Source organism: Oncorhynchus kisutch, linkage group LG11, assembly GCF_002021735.2.
Source record: "Oncorhynchus kisutch isolate 150728-3 linkage group LG11, Okis_V2, whole genome shotgun sequence".
NCBI classification, from domain to species: Eukaryota; Metazoa; Chordata; class Actinopteri; order Salmoniformes; family Salmonidae; genus Oncorhynchus; species Oncorhynchus kisutch.
The window spans coordinates 72,962,166-72,985,336 of NC_034184.2; the positions used below are offsets into that span (position 1 = coordinate 72,962,166).

At 45.0% G+C, this 23,171-nt stretch overlaps 1 protein-coding gene across 2 annotated transcripts in view; it reads right to left on the bottom strand.

The window, feature by feature from the left end:
* Window positions 1-23,171, bottom strand: part of LOC109899014 (receptor activity-modifying protein 3) — a 34,168-nt gene that overhangs the window by 9,690 nt on the left and 1,307 nt on the right. Inside the window, exons 2-3 of one of the 2 annotated variants that reach the window (XM_020494052.2) lie at window positions 7,636-7,665; window positions 7,059-7,221 (exon numbers count right to left, since the gene is read on the bottom strand). In XM_020494052.2, the coding sequence (XP_020349641.1) occupies window positions 7,059-7,221; window positions 7,636-7,665 (193 nt within the window). Of the gene's footprint in view, window positions 1-7,058; window positions 7,222-7,635; window positions 7,844-23,171 lie in introns of those variants that run through there. The other variant, XM_020494053.2, reaches the window with a different exon arrangement.

Sequence of the window (23,171 nt, forward strand, 5' to 3'; positions counted from 1 at the left end):
TTCAGGTTGACTAGCAGATCTGGAAGATTCTGGTTGACTGGCGGATCTAGCTGCTCTATGCAGACTGACAGCTCTGACTGCTCCATGCAGGCTGACAGCTCCTTGCAGACTGGCAGCTCTTTGCAGACTGACAGCGCTGACTGCTCCATGCAGGCTGACAGCTCCTTGCAGACTGACAGCTCCTTGCAGACTGACCGCTCCTTGCAGACTGACAGCTCCATGCAGACTGGCAGCTCCTTGCAGACTGACAGCTCTGACTGCTCCATGCAGGCTGACAGCTCCTTGCAGACTGGCAGCTCCTTGCAGACTGGCAGCTCCTTGCAGACTGGCAGCTCCTTGCAGACTGACAGCTCTGGCTGCTTCATGCAGACTGACAGCTCTGACTGCTCCATGCAGGCTGACAGCTCCTTGCAGACTGGCAGCTCCTTGCAGACTGACAGCTCCTTGCAGACTGACAGCTCCTTGCAGACTGGCAGCTCCTTGCAGACTGACAGCTCTGACTGCTCCATGCAGGCTGACAGCTCCTTGCAGACTGACAGCTCCTTGCAGACTGGCAGCTCCTTGCAGACTGGCAGCTCCTTGCAGACTGGCAGCTCTGGCTGCTTCATGCAGACTGACAGCTCTGACTGCTCCATGCAGGCTGACAGCTCCTTGCAGACTGGCAGCTCCTTGCAGACTGACAGCTCTGGCTGCTTCATGCAGACTGACAGCTCTAACTGCTCCATGCAGGCTGACAAAACCCTGCAGACTAGTAGCTCAGGCTGCTTCAAACAGGCAGGAGGCTCCGGCAGCGCTGTAGAGAAGAAAGGCTCTGATAGCGCTGAACAGGCGGGAGACTCCGACAGCGCAGGAGAGGAGGAAAACGCTGGCTGCGCTGAACAGACAGGAGACTCCGACAGAGCAGGAGAAGCGAGGCGCACTGTAGGCCTGATGCGTGGTGCGGGCACTGGTGATACTGGAGCGAGGACACGCACAGGAAGCCTGTTGCGGGGAGCTGCTACCGGAGGACTGGTGTGTGGAGGTGGCTCTGGATAGACCGGACCGTGCAGGCACACTGGAGCTCTTGAGCACCGAGCCTGCCCAAGCTTACCTGGCTCGATGCCCACTCTAGCCCGGCAAATACGAAGGGCTGGTATGAACCGTACCGGGCTATGCACCCGCACTGGAGACACCGTGCGCTCACTAGCATAACACGGTGCCTGCCCGGTCTCTTTAGCCCACCGGAAAGCACAGGGAGTTTGCGCAGGTCTCCTACCTGGCATAGCCATACTCCCTGTAAGCCCACCCCACTCCATAAATGTCATAGTTCCTCCCCTTCGCGTCCTGGGATAATCCACCCTCGCCGCCGACCATGGCCTAATAGTCCTCACCCAGAACCCCACAGAACTGAGGAGCAGCTCGTGACTGAGGGGCATCTCGGGACTGAGGGACAGCTCGGGACTGAGGGGCAGCTCGGGACTGAGGGGCAGCCCGGAACTGAGGGGAAGCCCAGTACTGAGAGGAACCCCGGGTAGTGGGAGGAAGCCCAGTACTGAGATGAAGCTCAGGTAGGTAGTAGGCTCCGGTAGATCCTGGCTGGCTGGCGGATCTGGAAGATTCAGGTTGACTAGCAGATCTGGAAGATTCTGGTTGACTGGCGGATCTAGCTGCTCTATGCAGACTGACAGCTCTGACTGCTCCATGCAGGCTGACAGCTCCTTGGAGACTGGCAGCTCTTTGCAGACTGACAGCTCTGACTGCTCCATGCAGGCTGACAGCTCCTTGCAGACTGACAGCTCCTTGCAGACTGACCGATCCTTGCAGACTGACAGCTCCCTGCAGACTGGCAGCTCCTTGCAGACTGACAGCTCTGACTGCTCCATGCAGGCTGACAGCTCCTTGCAGACTGGCAGCTCCTTGCAGACTGACAGCTCCTTGCAGACTGACAGCTCTGGCTGCTTCATGCAGACTGACAGCTCTGACTGCTCCATGCAGGCTGACAGCTCCTTGCAGACTGGCAGCTCCTTGCAGACTGACTGCTCCATGCAGGCTGACAGCTCCTTGCAGACTGGCAGCTCCTTGCAGACTGACAGCTCCTTGCAGACTGACAGCTCCCTGCAGACTGGCAGCTCCTTGCAGACTGACAGCTCTGACTGCTCCATGCAGGCTGACAGCTCCTTGCAGACTGACAGCTCCTTGCAGACTGGCAGCTCCTTGCAGACTGGCAGCTCCTTGCAGACTGGCAGCTCTGGCTGCTTCATGCAGACTGACAGCTCTGACTGCTCCATGCAGGCTGACAGCTCCTTGCAGACTGGCAGCTCCTTGCAGACTGACATCTCTGGCTGCTTCATGCAGACTGACAGCTCTAACTGCTCCATGCAGGCTGACAGCACCCTGCAGACTGGCAGCTCAGGCTGCTTCAAACAGGCAGGAGGCTCCGGCAGCGCTGTAGAGAAGAAAGGCTCTGATAGCGCTGAACAGGCGGGAGACTCCGACAGCGCAGGAGAGGAGGAAAACGCTGGCTGCGCTGAACAGACAGGAGACTCCGACAGCGCAGGAGAGGAGGAAAACGCTGGCTGCGCTGAACAGGCGGGAGACTCCGACAGCGCAGGAGGGAAGGAAGGCTCTGGCTGTGCTGAACAGGCGGGAGACTCCGACAGAGCAGGAGAGGCGAGGCGCACTGTAGGCCTGATGCGTGGTGCGGGCACTGGTGATACTGGAGCGAGGACACGCACAGGAAGCCTAGTGCAGGGAGCTGCTACCGGAGGACTGGTGTGTGGAGGTGGCTCTGGATAGACCGGACCGTGCAGGCGCACTGGAGCTCTTGAGCACCGAGCCTGCCCAAGCTTACCTGGCTCAATGCCCACTCTAGCCCGGCAAATACGAAGGGCTGGTATGAACCGTACCGGGCTATGCACCCGCACTGGAGACACTGTGCGCTCACTAGCATAACACGGTGCCTGCCCGGTCTCTTTAGCCCACCGGAAAGCACAGGGAGTTTGCGCAGGTCTCCTACCTGGCATAGCCATACTCCCTGTAAGCCCACCCCACTCCATAAATGTCATAGTTCCTCCCCTTCGCGTCCTGGGATAATCCACCCTCGCCGCCGACCATGGCCTAATAGTCCTCACCCAGAACCCCACAGAACTGAGGAGCAGCTCGTGACTGAGGGGCATCTCGGGACTGAGGGACAGCTTGGGACTGAGGGGCAGCTCGGGACTGAGGGGCAGCTCGGGACTGAGGGGCAGCTCGGGACTGAGGCAGCTCGGGACTGAGGGGCAGCTCGGGACTGAGGGGCAGCTCGGGACTGAGAGGCAGCCCGGAACTGAGGGGCAGCCCGGAACTGAGGGGCAGCCCGGAACTGAGGGGCAGCCCGGAACTGAGGGGAAGCCCAGTACTGAGAGCAAGCCCAGTACTGAGAGGAAGCCCAGTACTGAGATGAAGCTCAGGTAGGTAGTAGGCTCTGGTAGATCCTGGCTGGCTGGCGGATCTGGAAGATTCAGGTTGACTAGCAGATCTGGAAGATTCTGGTTGACTGGCGGATCTAGCTGCTCTATGCAGACTGACAGCTCTGACTGCTCCATGCAGGCTGACAGCTCCTTGCAGAATGGCAGCTCTTTGCAGACTGACAGCTCTGACTGCTCCATGCAGGCTGACAGCTCCTTGCAGACTGACCGCTCCTTGCAGACTGACAGCTCCCTGCAGACTGGCAGCTCCTTGCAGACTGACAGCTCTGACTGCTCCATGCAGGCTGACAGCTCCTTGCAGACTGGCAGCTCCTTGCAGACTGGCAGCTCCTTGCAGACTGGCAGCTCCTTGCAGACTGGCAGCTCCTTGCAGACTGACAGCTCTGGCTGCTTCATGCAGACTGACAGCTCTGACTGCTCCATGCAGGCTGACAGCTCCTTGCAGACTGGCAGCTCCTTGCAGACTGACAGCTCCTTGCAGACTGACAGCTCCCTGCAGACTGGCAGCTCCTTGCAGACTGACAGCTCTGACTGCTCCATGCAGGCTGACAGCTCCGTGCAGACTGACAGCTCCTTGCAGACTGGCAGCTTCTTGCAGACTGGCAGCTCCTTGCAGACTGGCATCTCTGGCTGCTTCATGCAGACTGACAGCTCTGACTGCTCCATGCAGGCTGACAGCTCCTTGCAGACTGGCAGCTCCTTGCAGACTGACAGCTCTGGCTGCTTCATGCAGACTGACAGCTCTAACTGCTCCATGCAGGCTGACAGCACCCTGCAGACTGGCAGCTCAGGCTGCTTCAAACAGGCAGGAGGGTCCGGCAGCGCTGTAGAGAAGAAAGGCTCTGATAGCACTGAACAGGCGGGAGACTCCGACAGCGCAGGAGAGGAGGAAAACGCTGGCTGCGCTGAACAGACAGGAGACTCCGACAGCGCAGGAGAGGAGGAAAACGCTGGCTGCGCTGAACAGGCGGGAGACTCCGACAGAGCAGGAGAGGCGAGGCGCACTGTAGGCCTGATGCGTGGTGTGGGCACTGGTGATACTGGAGCGAGGACACGCACAGGAAGCCTGGTGCGGGGAGCTGCTACCGGAGGACTGGTGTGTGGAGGTGGCTCTGGATAGACCGGACCGTGCAGGCGCACTGGAGCTCTTGAGCACCGAGCCTGCCCAAGCTTACCTGGCTCGATGCCCACTCTAGCCCGGCAAATACGAAGGGCTGGTATGAACCGTACCGGGCTATGCACCCGCACTGGAGACACCGTGCGCTCACTAGCATAACACGGTGCCTGCCCGGTCTCTTTAGCCCACCGGAAAGCACAGGGAGTTTGCGCAGGTCTCCTACCTGGCATAGCCATACTCCCTGTAAGCCCCCCCCCCCAAAAAAAATGTGGGGTTGCTTCTCGGGCTTCCTTGCCAACCGTGTTCCCTCGTATCGCCGGCTCCTATCTCCTGCTGCCTCTGCTTCCTCCTTGGGGCGGCGATATTCACCAGGCTGAGCCCAGGGTCCTCTTCCGTCTAATATCCTCTCCCAAGACCAGAAGTCCTTATATCGCTGCTCCTCACGATTAACAGGGAGAGTTGGCTCAGGTCTGACTCCTGACTCTGCCACTCTCTCCCTGAGCCCCCCCCCCCCCAATACATTTTTGGGGCTGCTTTTCGGGTTTCCTTGCCAACCGTGTTCCCTCATATCGTCGGCTTTTATCTCCGGCTGCCTCTGCTCTCCTCAGTGCCTCCACCTGTTCCCATGGGAGGCGATCTCTTCCAGCCAGTATCTCCTCCCAAGTGTAACAACCCTTGCCATCCAATACGTCTTCCCATGTCCATTCCTCCTTTCGCTTTTCCTGCGGTCGCTGCCTGTAACCACGCCGCTCGGTCCGTGTGTGGTGGGTGATTCTGTAACGGCGTTCTTCGTTTGTTGAGAGAGAGTCGGACCGAAATGCAGCGTGGTGGTTACTCATGTCTTTAATGAAAAAAGTGACGGTACATGAAATAACTTATAAATACAAAAAAAATAAAACGGATGTGAAACCTAATACAGCCTATCTGGTGAACACTACACAGAGACAGGAACAATCACCCACCAAATACAAAGCGAACTCAGGCTACCTAAATACGGTTCCCAATCAGAGGCAACGAGAAGCACCTGACTGCTGATTGAGAACCGCCTCAGGCAGCCAAGCCTACACTCGACACACCCCTAATCAACCACAATCCCAATGCCTACAAAAAAAAAACAATACGACAACACAATAACCCATGTCACACCCTGGCCTGAACAAATAATTAAAGAAAACACAAAATACTAAGACCAAGGCGTGACACTATCTCAAATATAGAATATAGGGAGGTGACCAAGAACCAGATGGTCACTCTCACAGAGCTCCATAGTTCCTCTGTGGGAATGGGAGAACCTTCCAGAAGGACAACCATCTCTGCAGCACTCCACCAATCTGGCCTTTATGGTAGTGGCCAGACGGAAGCCACTCCTCAGCAAAAGGCACATGACAGCCCACTTGGAGTTTGCCAAAAGTTTGCCAAAAGGCACCTAAAAGACTCTCAGACCATGAAAAACAATATTCTCTGGTCTAGCTGTAGAGCAACAGTACCCATCCGACCTGACAGAGCTTGAGAGGATCTGCGGTGAAAAATGGGACAAACTCCCCAAATACAGGTGTGCCAAGCTTTTAGCGTCATACCCAAGAAGACTTGAGGCTGTAATCGCTGCCAAAGGTCGCTTCAAAAACATTCTAAGTAAAGGGTCTGAATAGTTTCATTTTTTTAATTTTTTTTTATTACATTTGCAAAAATGTCTAAAAAACATTTTTTGTTTTGTCATTATGGGGTATTGTGTGTAGATTGATGGGGGGGTTAAACAATTTCATCCATTTTAGAATAAGGCTGTAACATAACAAAATGTGGAAAAGGTCAGGGGGTCTGAATACTGTACGGGTGTATGAGTATGCCTGTGGATGTGTGTGTCCATGTGTGTGTTTATCTGTGTGTGTGGACGGTTGAAGCGTGTTAGAGAACTATACTGGGTCAGCCAGCAGGCACAGGTGCCACTCATTGGTGAGGGGGAAATTATCACTGGGCAGGCCCAGCCAGGCAAACAGCCCCCTGGATCTGCAATGCCAACTAGCATTTGGATGCCAATCGCCTGTTCATACACAAACAGCCAGATGCATGCATTCACACACAGAGTGGGCACTTTTTATTTTATTTTACTAGACTACCTACACTGCAATTCGGTATTCTTTGATTTATCCTACAGTAGGTTTCTTAAGTCAACTTTTTAAGTAGGAAAACTGTTCTGAGCTTCCCCAAGACATTGTACAATAAGTATTGTGCTGAAATGAGCATTTTAGTGGAAATATGTTTTATTTTGGCTTTAATATCCAAATCTTAGACGGCCTCCAAAAGCAAAAAGTTTACCAACAGATAGAGTGGGGCTACACATGTTTTTCTGGCTGGAACTAATCCCACTTTTCCCTTCTCACACACATTTATTCAGAAATTATACTGAGTGCCTTTAAGAACTGGATCAGTGAATTGATAGGACACTGGCTTGTTCTGCTAAGACTGAAAGGGCAAGAGACAGCAGGGGAGTCTTTTACCTGATGAAGTGTGTTAAGTTGCACCAGTTCTGGGGATCCACGTAAGCCATCTCTCGCTTGAAACCCTCTCCACACACCTCCATCTCCCACAGCAGCTGGGTCTCGTTGCACAGAGCCACACTAGGCCTTCGTGGTACAGACTCAACATTGATATTCTCGGTGGCTGCAGGACATAAAAAGGTCCAAATTACAGAAAGAAACATGACCTTCAATGTTCCACAGTAACATTAGCATCGTGTTCATTAGGTCAAGCAACAGAAAAAGTTCTACAACTGAAAATGAAAATTTGTGTCCAGATAGTCCCTCTCTGTTTTAGTCAGTTTTCTTTTCATTGTCTCATGAACACAACCCAGAAGTGAATATACTTCTGGCACCGGGTTTGTCAGACTGGCAGCTCCTTGCAGACTGGCATCTCTGGCTGGAAAAATTCAGGAAATCTGAATTTTGTCAATTTTGACTATTATTGTTACCACAGGGTTAAAATGACTTATAAAAACATAAAAAGTACAGCATTTGTAAGCTGTGTTCCACAGTGTTTCATGTCTTCAGAAGGAGGATGTAAGCAAACCTTGCTTACCTGACAATCCTCTTGTCATCCAAGAGTTCACTGTCAAAGACAAAATCACACAGAGACTTGAAACAGTGTTAGTAGTCATGACAACAGTCTCATTGAAGCATGACTTTTTGGTACCAACATTAAAGATGCAATATGCAGAAATTACTCTGCCATTTCCTAGTTTCTAAAATTCTAATAGTTTGCCTAATTTAAAATTGTGACAAAACAAGCAATGTATAGTGTAGAGAACCATTGTACCATCTAAATCACTCTGAAATATATTTTAAATTACCCAAAATATTGTATTTTCAGCTGTTTGAAGCTAGTGTGCAAAACCGAAAGTAAAAGACGCAAAAACAAAACTTAAGAATGGGAAACATAGAAAAAGTGCAAATAGAACAGATGTTCCGCTTCTTAGACTTGCTTTCAATGAAAATGACAGATCTAGAACACAATTTTCTACGTGAATTTGGCCGGGTCGCCAAAAAAGCTACATATTACAGTTTTAAACGTTGTTGTCAAAACACAACTGAAACATATAACATAGAACATAAAACTGACAATTCTGACCAGCTGGCCCTTACCTTTCCCATTCTAAACACATTCTGGCTGACAAAAAAATTAAGAAACATGAATCCACAGTTTATGAAACAGTTGTGTGAGAATCGTTAATTGAGTAAATGATGGCGAGAAGAACAAATTCGTTAAAGAGTTTTCTGGAACAATGCCAAGCTGTCTGATGTCGGATGTTGTTGCTGCTGCTGCTGTTGTCATGCACAAGCGCACACTAAATTCAGGGGGGAGGACCATGACTGCATGGCCATGCACGACTCCAACACTATCATCAAGTTTGCAGATGACACCACAGTGGTAAGCCTGATCACCAACAGCGATGAGACAGCCTATAGGGAGGCCAGAGACCTGGTCATGTGGTGCCAGGACAACAACCTCTCCCTCAACGTGATCAAGACAAAGGACATGATCGTGGACAACAGAAAAAGAAGGACCGAGCACGCCCACATTCTCATCGATGGGGCTGTAGTGGAACAGGTTGAGAGCTTCAAGTTCCTTGGTGTCCACATCACCAACAAACTATCATAGTCCAAACACACCAAGACAGTCGTGAAGAGGGCACGACAAAGCCTATTTCCCCTCAGGAGACTGAAAAAATTTGGCATGGGTCCTCAGATCCTCAAAAGGTTCTAGCTGCACCATCGAGAGCATCCTGACTGGTTGCATCACTGCCTGGTATGGCAACTGGTCGGCCTCTGACCACAAGGCACTACAGAAGGTACTGTGTACGTCCCAGTACATCACTGGGGCCAAGCTTCCTGCCATCCAGGACCTCTATACCGAGTCATAGACTGTTCTGTCTGCTACCACACGGCAAGCGGTACCGGAGCGCCAAGTCTAGGTCCAAACGGCTTCTTAACAGCTTCTACCCCCAAGCCATAAGACTCCTGAACAGCAAATCAAAGGGCTACCCAGACCCCTCTTTTACGCTGCTGCTACTCTCTGTTTTTAATCTATGCATAGTACCTACATGTACATATCACCTCAATTACCTCAACTAACTGGGTGCCCCCACACATTGACTCTGTACCAGTACCCCCTGTATATAGCCTCCCTTGTTATTTTAATGCTGCTGTTTAATTATTTGTTACTTTTATATTACATTTTTTACTTATCTATTTTTTACTTAACACATACATTTTTTTTCTTAACTTCTTAAAGCATTGTTGGTTAAGGGCTTGTAAGTAAGAATTTCACTGTAAGGTCTACACCTGTTGTATTCGGCGCATGTGACAAATAATATTTGATTTGATTTGATTTGGAAGACAGCATTCATATAATGTTGAAGCTGAGGAGATGGCTATAGCTAGTATCCCTTTGCACACTATCGTGCTGACCTGAACCAAACCATGCAACGAAGGTGGATGTGTAAACAGGCTTGTTTTGTTGTTTTGTTTCTGCTTGGATCGGCTCATTAGTGTGAAAAGCCCTTAACTGTGTGCTGCGGTGGCTGTCTGTGGCAGTATCTCAGATAGAGTTCAGTGATAAGGGAAGGATAAAGAAATAGTGACTGGCACTGCTCAGAGCTCCTTTCTGTCTCTTAGGACACCTGTCGTCCTCTCGGCTGAACCTGTGCCCCCACCCCGATGGGGCTCTCTCTGATGAATATTTACTCCATCAAGAGTCCACCCCCTGCCGTGATTACTAATACAGCAATGTCGCATCTGACTCTCAGCGTATGGATAGGATAGGAGGTAAACATTTTCTCAGAGCTTTTAATACAGTGTTTGTCAAACCTCTCCTTGTGGAGCCCCATATGTTTCACAATGTTGTTGTTGCCCTGAACTATCAGACCTGACTATCAGACCTGACTACCACACCTGACTAGAACACCTGACTACCACAGCTGACTACCACACATGGCTACCACACCTGGCTACCACACCTGACTACCACACCTGATTAGAACACCTGACTAGAACACCTGATTAGAACACCTGATTAGAACACCTGACGAGAACACCTGATTTGAACACCTGACGAGAACACCTGACTACAACACCTGGCTAAAACACCCGATTAGAACACCTGACTACAACACCTGACTAGAACACCTGATTAGAACACCTGACTAGAACACCTGATTAGAACACCTGACAAGCACACCTAAATCGACTAGACTAAGGGCTTGAGGATTAGCTGACAAGTTCAATCAGGTGTGCTTGTTTGACAGAGTGGAAATTGACAACACTCTGCACCGTAACACAACATAATCCAGAAGCACCTTCTGGTTGTCGGGAGATGGTACTTGTAGCTCTCAGGAAGACCGTAGCGGTGCTCGGTTTTCAAATTCATAGAACGGGGATCCCAGAGGAGAGGATTGAGAAACGCTGCTTAGAGTGCATACACTACCACAGCACAGGATAGAGAGGGGGGAGAGGGTTGAGAAACGCTGCTTAGAGTGCATACACTACCACAGCACAGGATAGAGAGGGGGGAGAGGGTTGAGAAACACTGCTTAGAGTGCATACACTACCACAGCATAGGACAGAGAGGGAGGAGAGGCGATATGGTTCAGCGAGAAACCTCCAATTAGACCTCATGCCATGTCGGTTGTTTGGCACTGGCACTGCCAAGTGTGGGACACACACATAATCAATCTTCTATCCCCCTCTCTGACCCAGCTGCATGTTACTCCCTCAATGAGTCTGTGCAGCAATCCTGTTACGTGGGAATTTGAAGCCTATTTTGCACCTCTTCAAAACCAGAGCATCACTGAATAGAGAATACACACGAGCACACACACACACACACACTCTCTCTCTCTCTCTCTCACAAACACATTCGTTAAGTTTTCACCTCGATTGCTCTTTGTCTCACTCTCCCCCCATTTTCTTACTATGTTCCTTGTTTTTTCCTTCAAGTGCCAGTTTTATGCCCAATCAATCACAGATAGGTAAACCACACTGCGGAATCGCTCAGAATGTCTATGACGTATCAAAGATGCTGATCACATTAAAACGGACAGTCTCGTAGACTTCGTCATTATTGGATATTGACTCGAAACCACAAATACAGTGTAAGCATTCTGAGTGAACCCACAGTTGTTTTTACTTGCTCTGTGATTACAAAAACTATGCTGTTTAGTTCAGTCTCACCCGGGGGATAACTACTCTAAATTTAGCAATTTCCTCCTGCAGGATATGTGTTCAAAGCAGAGGGGTCTGTGATCGCTACGTGTGATAAGTTCAAATGGTATCGGGGCATGACACAAATACAGAGTCGTCACAATGAGTGTTTTCACAAATCAATCCCCCCCCCCTCTCCTGACAAACCTTCAATACTATGTACATCCCAAACACAAAGGCATTCAGCTTCCCTTATACCCACACAGTGTTCCCACACAATTGTATAGGTGGCTCAAGGCTCACTTTCTCCCCAGCTGAAAGAGTTTGGCTATTATGGGTTTCAATTGACAGTTTTAGTTTCTAGCGGGTCTGCAAATTGCTATGGGGGCCTTTGCATCTCGTATGAAAAGTCTGGAAGGGAAACACAAATAACACACGGATAACAAACTGAAACTGATAACACACTGATAACAAACTGAAACTGATAACAAACTGATAACACACTGATATCACACTGAAACTAATAACACACTGAAACGGATAACACACTGATAACAAACTGATAACACACTGATAACAAACTGATAACTAACTGATAACACACTGATAACAAACTGAAAGGGATAACACACTGATGGCAAACTGATAAACTGATAACACACTGATAACAAACTGATAACACACTGATAACACACTGATAACAAACTGAAACTGATAACACACTGATAACAAACTGAAACTGATAACACACTGATAACACACTGATAACACACTGATAACACACTGATAACAAACTGAAACTGATAACAAACTGATGACAAACTGATAACAAACTGAAACTGATAACACACTGATAACAAACTGAAACTGATAACACACTGATAACACACTGATAACAGACTGAAACTGATAACAAACTGAAACTGATAACAAACTGAAACTGATAACACACTGATGACAAACTGATACCAAACTGATAACACACTAGTAACAAACTGATAACAAACTGATAACAAACTGATAACACACTGATAACAAACTGATAACAAACTGATAACACAATGATGACAAACTGATAACACAATGATGACAAACTGATAACACACTGATAACACAATGATGACAAACTGATAACACACGGATAACAAACTGAAACTGATAACAAACTGAAACTGATAACACACTGATGACAAACTGATAACACACGAATAACAAACTGATAACAAACTGATAACACACTGATAACAAACTGATAACACAATAACACAATAGAAAATGACTGAAGTAAAAATAAAAGTCACCCAGTAAAACCCTACTTGAGTAAAAGTCTAAAAGTATTTGGTTTTAAATATACTTAAGTATAAAAAGTAAGTGTAATTGCTCAAATAAACTAAAGTATCAAAAGTAAAAGTAGAAGTAGAAATCATTTCAAATTCCTTATATTAAGCAAACCAGACGGCACCATTTTCTTGTTTTTTCAATTTACGGATGGGCACGCTCCAACCCTCAGACATAATTTACAAACAAAATGTGTTTAGTGAGTACGCGAGATCAGCGGCAGTAGGGATGACCAGGGATGTTCTCTTGATAAGTGTGAATTAGACAATGTTCCTGACCTGCTAAGGATTCAAAATGTAACAAGTACTTTGGGGTGTCAGGGAAAATGTACGGAGTAAAAGTACATAGTTTTCTTTAGGAATGTAGTGAAGAAAAAGTATAAAGTTGTCAAAAATATAAATAGCAAAGTAAAGTACAGATACCCAAAACAACAACTTAAGTAGTACTTTCAAGTATTTCTACTTAAGTACTTTACATCACTGCTGATAACACACTGAAACTGATTACACACTGATAACACACTAAAAACAAACTGATAACACATTGATAACACACTCATAACACACTCAATGTCATGGAAAGCACTGTATCTGTAGAGGTTAATAAGGAAGAGGAAGGTATTTCACTCTTTCCCTCCTGTGTCACACTTCAGCGATGGTTTTGCAAACATAGGCAAGGACCAAAATAACATCCAACAGTCAATCCAGCATGAGGTAGCTCTGAGCACACACCATGAATATGAAATCTCTCTGGTAAACCAAGCGGCCCAAGGCGACAACACACCGCTAAGCTGCCTGCATAACCATTTGATAGTGTCAGAGCACAGCCTTCCCTGAGGTAGATAGCGGAGGCTGGGGAATGCCAAACCCCTGCCACGATCAGTTTGAATGCAGCTTTGACTGTCACACTGGGTACACTGAATAGTTGACGGCTGTTCTTGTGGAAAGTAGAAAAAAATCATTTTCTTACTTTTATTTAACTATGCAAGTTAGTTAAGAACAAATTCTTATTTACAATGATGTCCTTGTTCAGGGGCAGAACAACTGATTTTTAACTTATCAGCTTGGGGATTCGATCTAGCAACCATTCGGTTAGTAGTCCAACGCTATAACCATTAGGCTACCTGTCGCCTCTCTTATGGTGTCACTTTAAAAGAACAAGTTATAACTTCTTTATAGAGCATTCATAAGCACTCAATAGATGATACACAAATGATTAGAACAAGTCATACTAAATAAAGGGTGATATAAAAGGTCCTTACGTCTGGTGCTTTGCCAAATGTGGCATAACCCTTTTGCCACGTTGTACTGCATAGCTATAGAATCTCATATCTGCTTATGAATGATGTCTGAAACATCTATATAGGACTTATAAAGGGTTTATGAAGGCTTCATTAAGCCCTATTAAGTTCACTTCTGTTTACAGTTGGATCACTAGCTTTATGACCTGAAGAATGGATATGTGAGTTGAGGCTATCGTCCATTGCGTGAGTTTGACAAAGACAGCGTGGTGTCTGTCTGCTGCTGCTTTGGGTGCCTTCATTTTTACTACAGCCTTGTTCCCTCTCACTTGGCAATAGGATGACAGGGTTTATGAGAAGCAGCAACTAGAAATCTGACGTCTCACATTAACCAATGAGGTGTCTCTTGAGTAATATTCCTGGTTTACATTTGTACAGCAGTGAGTCAAAGGGCCAAATCCATCCATTAAATAGAGAAATTAAAACACAGCTTTTATAAGACTGGAGCTAGTACACCCTTGTCAGTCTCTCTTCCACACTACAAGGATATCATTCAGAAAGCTGAGAAATTCACTTGCATCCTGACTCGAAAATAAACATTCTTCTGGAGCCTAAAAACAAAAAAGAAAAAGAAAATGCTGTTTCAAATTGAAGAGACAGTATTTGAATTAGTCGCTTCCTAGCAACCACATAATCCATTTTGTATAAGTCTATTAGGGAAGCTATAGAACCAACATGCTATGTTCTGAAAATAAAAATAGAAGCATAGCATTGTGACAAGTACAGGGCCATCAAGCATAACACTTCTTATTGGGTTTTATCTTCATATGGGAACAATGCTGTGACTGTCAACACCTCCCCGCATGCCCCCACCTCACCCCTCGATATGCCTGATATAGTCTTGTGGTTGAAACAATTAAGAACTTGTCGGTAGAGAATGTTGACTGAAGCATGAAATGCAAAGATACAAAATGGCTTCACCTTGTAGCGTTGCCATGTTCCTGAATTGCCAACTTGTCTGTCGTATAAACATTCTATACACAGAAATACACTTTACGCTGAGTGTGATGGAGTAGGGTGAAAATGCAGCTACTGCAAAAATGGAGTATGTAGCAGGGCTAATGTAGACAGTAAACAAGATACACTATATATTCAAAAGCATGTGGACACCCCTTCAAATTAGTGGATTTGGCTATTTTAGCCACACCCGTTGCTGATAGGCGTATAAAATTGAGCACACAGCCATGAAATCTCAGTAGACAAACATTGGCAGTCGAATAGCCTTACTGAAGAGCTCAATGACTTTCAACGTGGCACCGTCATAGGATGCCACCTTTCCAACAAGTAATTTTGACATATTTCTTCCCTGCTGGAGCTGCCCCGGTCAACTGTAAGTGCTGTTATTGTGAAGTGGAAATGTCTAGGAGCAACAACGGCTCAGCTGCGAAGTGGTAGGCCACACAAGCTCACAGAACGGGACCGGCAAGTACTGAAGCATGTGGGGCCTAAAAATTGTCTGTCCTCGGTTGCAACACTCACACCCAAGGTCCAAACTGCCTCTGGAAGCAACGTCAGCATAAGGACTGTTCGTCGGGAGCTTCATGAAATGGGTTTCCATGGTGGAACAGCCGCACACAAGCCTAAGATCACCATGAGCAATGTGAAGCGTTGGCTGGAGTGGGGTAAAGCTCGCCGCCATTGGACTCTGGAGCAGTAGAAACGCGTTCTCTGGAGTGATGAATCACGCTTCACCACCTGGCAGTCCAGTGGACAAATCTGGTTTGGCGGATGCCAGGAAAACGCTACCTGCACCAATGCATATTGCCAACTGTACAGTTTGGTGGAGGAGGAATAATGGTCTGGGGCTGTTTTCCATGGTTCAGGCTAGACCCCGTAGTTCCAGTGAATGGAAATCTTAATGCTACAGCATACAATGACATTCTAGACAATTTTGTGCTTCCAACTTTGTGGCAACAGTTTGGGGAAGGCCCTTACTTGTTTCGGCATGGCAGGCCCTTTCCTGTTCCGGGTGGGTAACATATCGTCAGTATGATATGTCCCACTACATCAGTGGTGTCAAACTATTTTTGCCCCGAGGGCCGCATTCAGTCTTCAATGAGGTCAGAGGGCCGCATTGAACCTTTTTATGTTTCCTTACAATCAAAATTGGCAAGACATCGTCCTGTATCCACTGTATAGCTTCATTACTGTGAATATTAGCGAGCTGGACACAGTGAAGAATGTAGGTCCATTCTCATTTCTACACAGTTTCCATTTGGTTTTAGTCATTTTAAAGTATATCGAGCTCATTTTTGAAGATTATTATTTCATAGAGATTTTTGTTTTTACTCAAACTATCCACGGGCCATATGTTTGACACCCCTGCTCTATATCCTTCTTGATAGATTCCTTGTAATTAGCCAGGAACTCTTAATGGGAGAAATTTCTCGGAGACCATATCCAGGCTTAATTAAAAGTGCTAATTTCTCAGATGTGATACTAATCTCCCAGTAATTTCCTTGAGGCTGCTAGAGGTTAACACAGGGCCAGACACCGAATGTAATCAGAAAATAACCAGTCTGTACTCTGTTCGATAGGTCAGAGGTCATCTATCTGCAGGTGTCAAGACGTCATGCTTCGCCGGGCACTGGAGTCACAAATGGAGCGAGAAGACTTACTCAGCCTCTCAAGTATAGCCTCAGCTGTCAAAAAAGGACAACGCTAGAGTTCCCTGTTCCCTTGGCATTATGGCTGTCTCTTTGCAGAGAGCAAGGCTCTTCGGCTCGATCTCAACTCACTGTATGCTTCTGTTGATGCTAAACATCATCAATGTTTCGTTTCCATTAATTTCAAGTTGAGGTGGTCCTTTGAAGTTGCTCAAGCTCTGCGGCTGCTAACTTGGAACAAACAGTTCAGCGGAGACGAAAATATCAATGAAGGCAAATGATCTGCTGGGATGCATGGGGAGGTGTCATATAGTGAGAGAGAGAGAGACAGATTGAGAGGGGGGGGGGGGGGTGTTGGACTTGTCAAGTCCATGATACAGTTCTAATCAAGTACATGGTTCCTATTATACATTGCATTGCATCTTACATTACATTCAAACCACTCTTATGGTCTGAGGTCATTTGCAATCCCTCAATGAATAAATTATGTCATAGAATGAGCTCATTTAAGTCAATTGCAAAAGGGGGTGTTTGTTTCAAATGAGATCATATTTGACTACAGGTTGTCTGGGTGCAAAAAATACAGAGCAAAAATGGCGAAGATAAAGGTACCACTGTCACTTGTTTAACAAACTAGGGCGTTTATCGATTCATTTGGGTTGATAATATTGACATTTCGGTCCTCGAAGACTTCATCAAAAATATAGAAGCCATTAGTGCAGGTAACTGAAATAGTCTGCTCTCAAATTTGCCATTGTCCAAATTGCTGTCATTAACTGTGATTTTAATAAATTGACTCTCACCACAGGCGCAGAAACTAGCATGCACCCTGTGTCACAGCAACAATGGGAGGATGTAGTTGTGATACTAACTTCGACTGGCCAAGGTTCCCCAATGTCATTCTACAATCTATTTGAAGCTTGTCTGTCACTCATTGAAGTACACACCTCTTCCTGCTAAGGTTGTGCTCTAAAGGTTAAAAAGGCTGTAATTTAGTGCTGGCCATGTTGGGATAGATAGAGAAACTCTCTATGTGGACTAGGATTGATATCTCTTGCAATTCATTCTCAGTCATTAGATGAAAATTGGGGGGGGGATTTGTTGAAAAACAAATCAATGACAATAAGCAGATGGCATCAATCCAGATGAAATGTTTTAGAACTGTACTATAGCTATTGCAATACATTTTACTTCTGTTATGTGGCCAACTTTGCATTCTTACTAGGCCAAATACTATACCAGCACATAACTCAAATATCCTATTGACATTTTTTATGCATAATTTACTCACAAGTTAGACTTGTGCTCCCATACAGCCCAATAGAGGCAGTCAATGGACTTAAATCCTGTTCCATGCCTAAAGTCACAAAGTGTCTAAAGTCACATACTTTAAATGCACATTTTTCATTGTCACACTTTTGTGTTGAGAGCAGTAATGGTATAAAAGAATGATAAGCTACCAGAGTAGTGTAGCAATTTTCCCAGACCTGTCTTATTTATTGATTTGTACTTGGGAGAATTGGAGGGCTGGATTCTGTCATTTCAGCTTTGCAAGAGAACGTTGAAATTACCTCTGCTGTGATTTTAAAATTGTGCTGGTTATTTGCCACATAACTAGATTTACAACAAACTGGTCTCTGTTAAGACAAGGCAAAGATGTATTTTTCATAACGACATCAAGATGTCATAGGAAATAAGTCCTACTTTGGTTGTCCTTTTAAAACCAGTATACAACCTGACCATGAAGTCTTAAGACATCATTGCAGCCAGTTTTGCCCGCTAATTACATAGGTTCAAAACCTATTGCTGCAAAAAGAGTAGATAACTAATTCAAGAGGACCAGTAAAACATACATTTCCAACATTAATGACCAACATCGATGTTATGATCGTCTTCTAAGATCTTCTTAGATGACTTATACACATTAAACAGGCTTCATCATGAATGCTTTGATCAAAGCCCTTTGATTATTTTTATCACACATATCAAATCCCTTGGACAACATAATTCACATTTCAATCAGGCCACTACACCTTGGTTGAAGACAGGCATAAATCCAAATAGAAAATGTACCTCTGAGCATGGTGGGCGTGATCTTTTAAGTCAACTCAATCAACTTTACTTCAAATTAAACTGGGCAGACGTGATAACATCTAATGACTTAACACCACAAAATGCCCTAGAATGCCCCAGTCATTCGCCTAAATAATGAACAAAAGTACATATTATGAAATTATTCTTAATTGCTAACTGCTAATACATGTCTTCCATTTAGCCCCAAGAGGTTCTGAAGTATTAGACTACAGATTTAGGATCTTAATTTGATCACACTGTTGCAGGAAAACGTTCCTGCATTGCAAATGTAAAACTTGTAATGTATGAGGTTTATAAAGGCTTATGAAGTTTGTAATTTCCACTTTGACTAGATTTTTCTAGTATCAACCCTTGTCAGTTAATGTCAGTTAATTATAATCCAAATAATAATGACCATTTACTGTTGCTGCAAGATTATATTCCTGCTGTAGCAAACTGGTTCAAATTAGGACCCTACATCTGTACCTTGTGCATGACTTCTGCTTTGACTGAGGGAATGAACCACTAAGTGGACCAGGGGACAAAGGCTCAAGATTACGTGGATGTTGTGGATTGGCAACCACAACCTCAATCCAAAGTCATAGGGTATCCCAAAGTGGGATTGTGATACCGGGCCATGGGGATTGGATGAGAAAGTGGAGCGGAAAAGGCGACTGAGGATTGACACGGATGTTGAAGACAGAGAGAGGCTCTCTGGACTTCGCAAACAAAAGCAGGAAGGGGTTGTCATGAATGGCCATGTTGAAAAGGGACCGAAATAAACACTACATAGCCGGGGGAAAGAGAAAGCCTGAATTAAAATCATGTGAGGGATGGTCCCTCCAAGCAAGGAGGGACATTCCAAAGAGGCTATAGCATTAACCCATTCCTGTTTGGAGAGGAAAGTTATTGTAGGAGGTATAGACAATGGGACACATGTAAACACAGATACCTGACCAAATATCTGAGGTGTATTTTCTCTATTTTAGCTTAAAAACATGTTTGGGTTCACATAATGATCATTTTCCTCTAACATTCCTCTAACTAATTGTCTAGGATGGAATTGTTCTGAGAATGTCCCATTTGAAAAAACATTGCAGCGACAATTATTCTCAAAAAGCCATGGAGATGTTGCTTGAACGTGCTGAGGATGTTTCTGGAACATCATACCTGGCACCATTCCAATAATATTCAGACAGGATTAGATAATGTCATCTCACAACCAAATGGGAACGCTTTCCTTTTGTTAACTGAAAATACAATGGGTGTGTGACAACATCACCATGATCAGTCAATATTACCAATGCAGACTGTTGGTTACAGATAAAAAATGTTAAAATGACAACGTGGTGATTTGGCTGGAGTGGAGGCCTGTGAGACACTCAATAAAAGCCCTTGAAATTTAAACTCATTCCAATATGAGGGAGAGAAAACCAAACAGAAAATAGAGTGGGGTAAAGTCACTGAGGCATTTAGTTGAAAGTCACTGCTTCAAGTCAACTATTCCATTCATGAAAAATGAAAGAATATCCTCCAGCCTCCTTCTGCCTTCAGTTCTCTCCAAATACCACACATAATATGTCTGGCAGATATATATTTTTAAACAACACTGGTATTGCAGGGCAGTCTATTAGCACATGAACTTAATGAAATAATAAGTAAAAAATAAAATACCAATGGCATTCTAGCAGTTGCATGGCGACACAATACAATGACAATGCTTTAAATCCAGCAGAAGTATTAACGTACAAGGGACCCGGAAGTCAAAAGAAAGTCGTTTAGGGAGATTTCAAACACTTGAGCTGGCAAGGCTATGGTTTCCATGAGAACCAGCATTGATATCTGTCTCCCCGTACAACTGTAAAAGTAAAAAGTAAAAGTATAAATCATTTCAAATGTCTTACATTAAGCAAACCAGACGGCAGCATTTTTAAGACTTTTTTTATACGGATAGCCAACACTCAGACGTGTGTTTAGCGAGTACGCCAGATCAGAGGCAGTAGCGATGGCCAGATATGTTCTCTTGATAGGTGAGTGATAGCGACCATTTTCCTGTCCTGCTAAGCATTCAAAATGTAACAAGTACTTTTGGGTGCCAGGGAAAATGTATGGAGTAAAAATAACATTATTTTACTTAGGAATGTAGTGAAGTAAAAGTTGTCAAAAATATTAATAGTAAAAAAAAAAAAACATTGTACTTTAATGATTTGTACTTAAGTACTTTACACCACTGAATCTTATCTCTAACACATTAATTTCCAGACACAGATTAAGCCTAGACCTAGACTTTAAAAAACAAGTTCAATGGCGGTTTTCTCTTCCGAAATGTCTTCTTAGTCCAAGACTAGGCGGAATCTGTGTCAGCCTTAGTAAGTCACAGCGCAAGAGTTAATTAATGGCAAGTCACCATTTTTGTAAGCCATGCTCATTTAGAAAATCTGTCTTAGTGCCAATGACCCTTGCCATGCAGGAGGGCAGCCCATTGCCAAAGTGGCTCTGTGACCTGCTGTGTATAAGAGTGATAGGAAGGGAGAAAAAGAGAAGAAAGTATGTGCGTGTGTGTGTGTGCGTGTGCACGTGTGTGTGCGAGTGAGTGAGACAGAGGACACAGGTATGGCCACCCCATTTAGAGTTTGAAATCAGGCACAGAAAACTTACACAGCACAGCACTCCATTTCAGTACACTGTTAAAAAAACGTCCTGTTGTTTTTACTGTAACTTACTGGCAGCCAGTTACCTGTAAGTTACTGTAAAAATACGTACAGTATGTTACCGTAAATTCAAAATAAACTTTGATTTAAGAGTACATGCCTTCTACCCCCAAGCCATAACACTGCTATATAGCCAGACTGGTAAATAGTCAATTAATGGTACCAAAACTATCTGCACTGACTCTTATCTTGCACTGACCCTACGCACACTCACTAGTCTATATATTTATTTATTTATTTATTTTTATTTTAACTTTATTTAACCAGGTAGGCAAGTTGAGAACAAGTTCTCATTTACAATTGCGACCTGGCCAAGATAAAGCAAAGCAGTTCGACAGATACAACGACACAGAGTTACACATGGAGTAAAACAAACATACAGTCAATAATACAGTATAAACAAGTCTATATACAATGTGAGCAAATGAGGTGAGAAGGGAGGTAAAGGCAAAAAAGGCCATGGTGGCAAAGTAAATACAATATAGCAAGTAAAACACTGGAATGGTAGTTTTGCAATAGAAGAATGTGCAAAGTAGAAATAAAAATAATGGGGTGCAAAGGAGCAAAATAAATAAATAAATACAAATTAAATACAGTTGGGAAAGAGGTAGTTGTTTGGGCTAAATTATAGGTGGGCTATGTACAGGTGCAGTAATCTGTGAGCTGCTCTGACAGTTGGTGCTTAAAGCTAGTGAGGGAGATATATATATATACACTCCACATACTCATAAGTAAGCATTTCACAGTAAAGTTATTTTCAGCGCATGTGACAAATGACATTTGATTTGATTTACATTACTGTAAAGTTTACATTAATGTACTGTTCAACCAACATTTATTTGGAATTTATGGTAACATACTGTACCTTTTTTGCAGTAATTTACAGGTAATTTGCTGCCAGTAAGTTACTGTAAAAACAACAGGATTTGTTTTTACAGTGTACTTAAAACCCATTTTGAGGTATGAAAAATGGCAATGAGGGTTCACCTCAGTTTCAATTCACACAGAGTACTCTCTACCAGACGTCCACACAATCCAAGTGAGCGTACTCCACTTCCACATCACACAGAGACATGCAAACGAAACCTGGATTTATTCCTGGCCCACATATTCAAACTACTGACACACACACACACACACACACACACAAAACACACACAAAACACACACACACACAAAACACACACACACAAACACAAACATGCATAAATACACACACACAGACACACAAACACACACACAGACACACAAACGCACACAAACACACACACACAAAGAACATTCTACACTATCCTTGGCTGAGCCGCAACACTGTTCCAACTCTGCCCTCTTGCTGTGACCGTGGGAAGCCAAGCCAGAGGTCTGGCTTCCAACTGTGGGTGTCGCTCATCAGCACTATTACATTATCGGAGGCGGTGACCCATTAACAGAGCAGTGCTATTGATTGAGTGCCAACTCAAGGCGAAAGACACTGCTCATGCAAATACAGGAGCCAAAACCTGCAGAACTGAAGAGTCTAAGGCTTTTTCCTTGGTTACGGAATTTCGATGCCCCTTTATAGCCTAACCATTATTATCTGCTAATTCAAGTAAACAGACCTTCCTCAGTGGAGCCATGCTAATTGTGCTGCAGCACTGATGTAATGACATAATCTTTTGTTAATACATTTTACAACATATAAATCATAGTCCCCCTGTGCCCCATACAGTTTTTGAGGATACCATGCATGCATGTAAGAGCATGAAAGAGCATGCATGTAAGAGGTCCCATTTGGGTTGTAAAAACCTCAAAACCTGCCTTTGCATTTTCCACTGTACATCGGCTATTTTGCGGGACTTTAGTATATCCCTGACCCATAATCTTTGGGCCTCAGCTTTGAATATAAGCT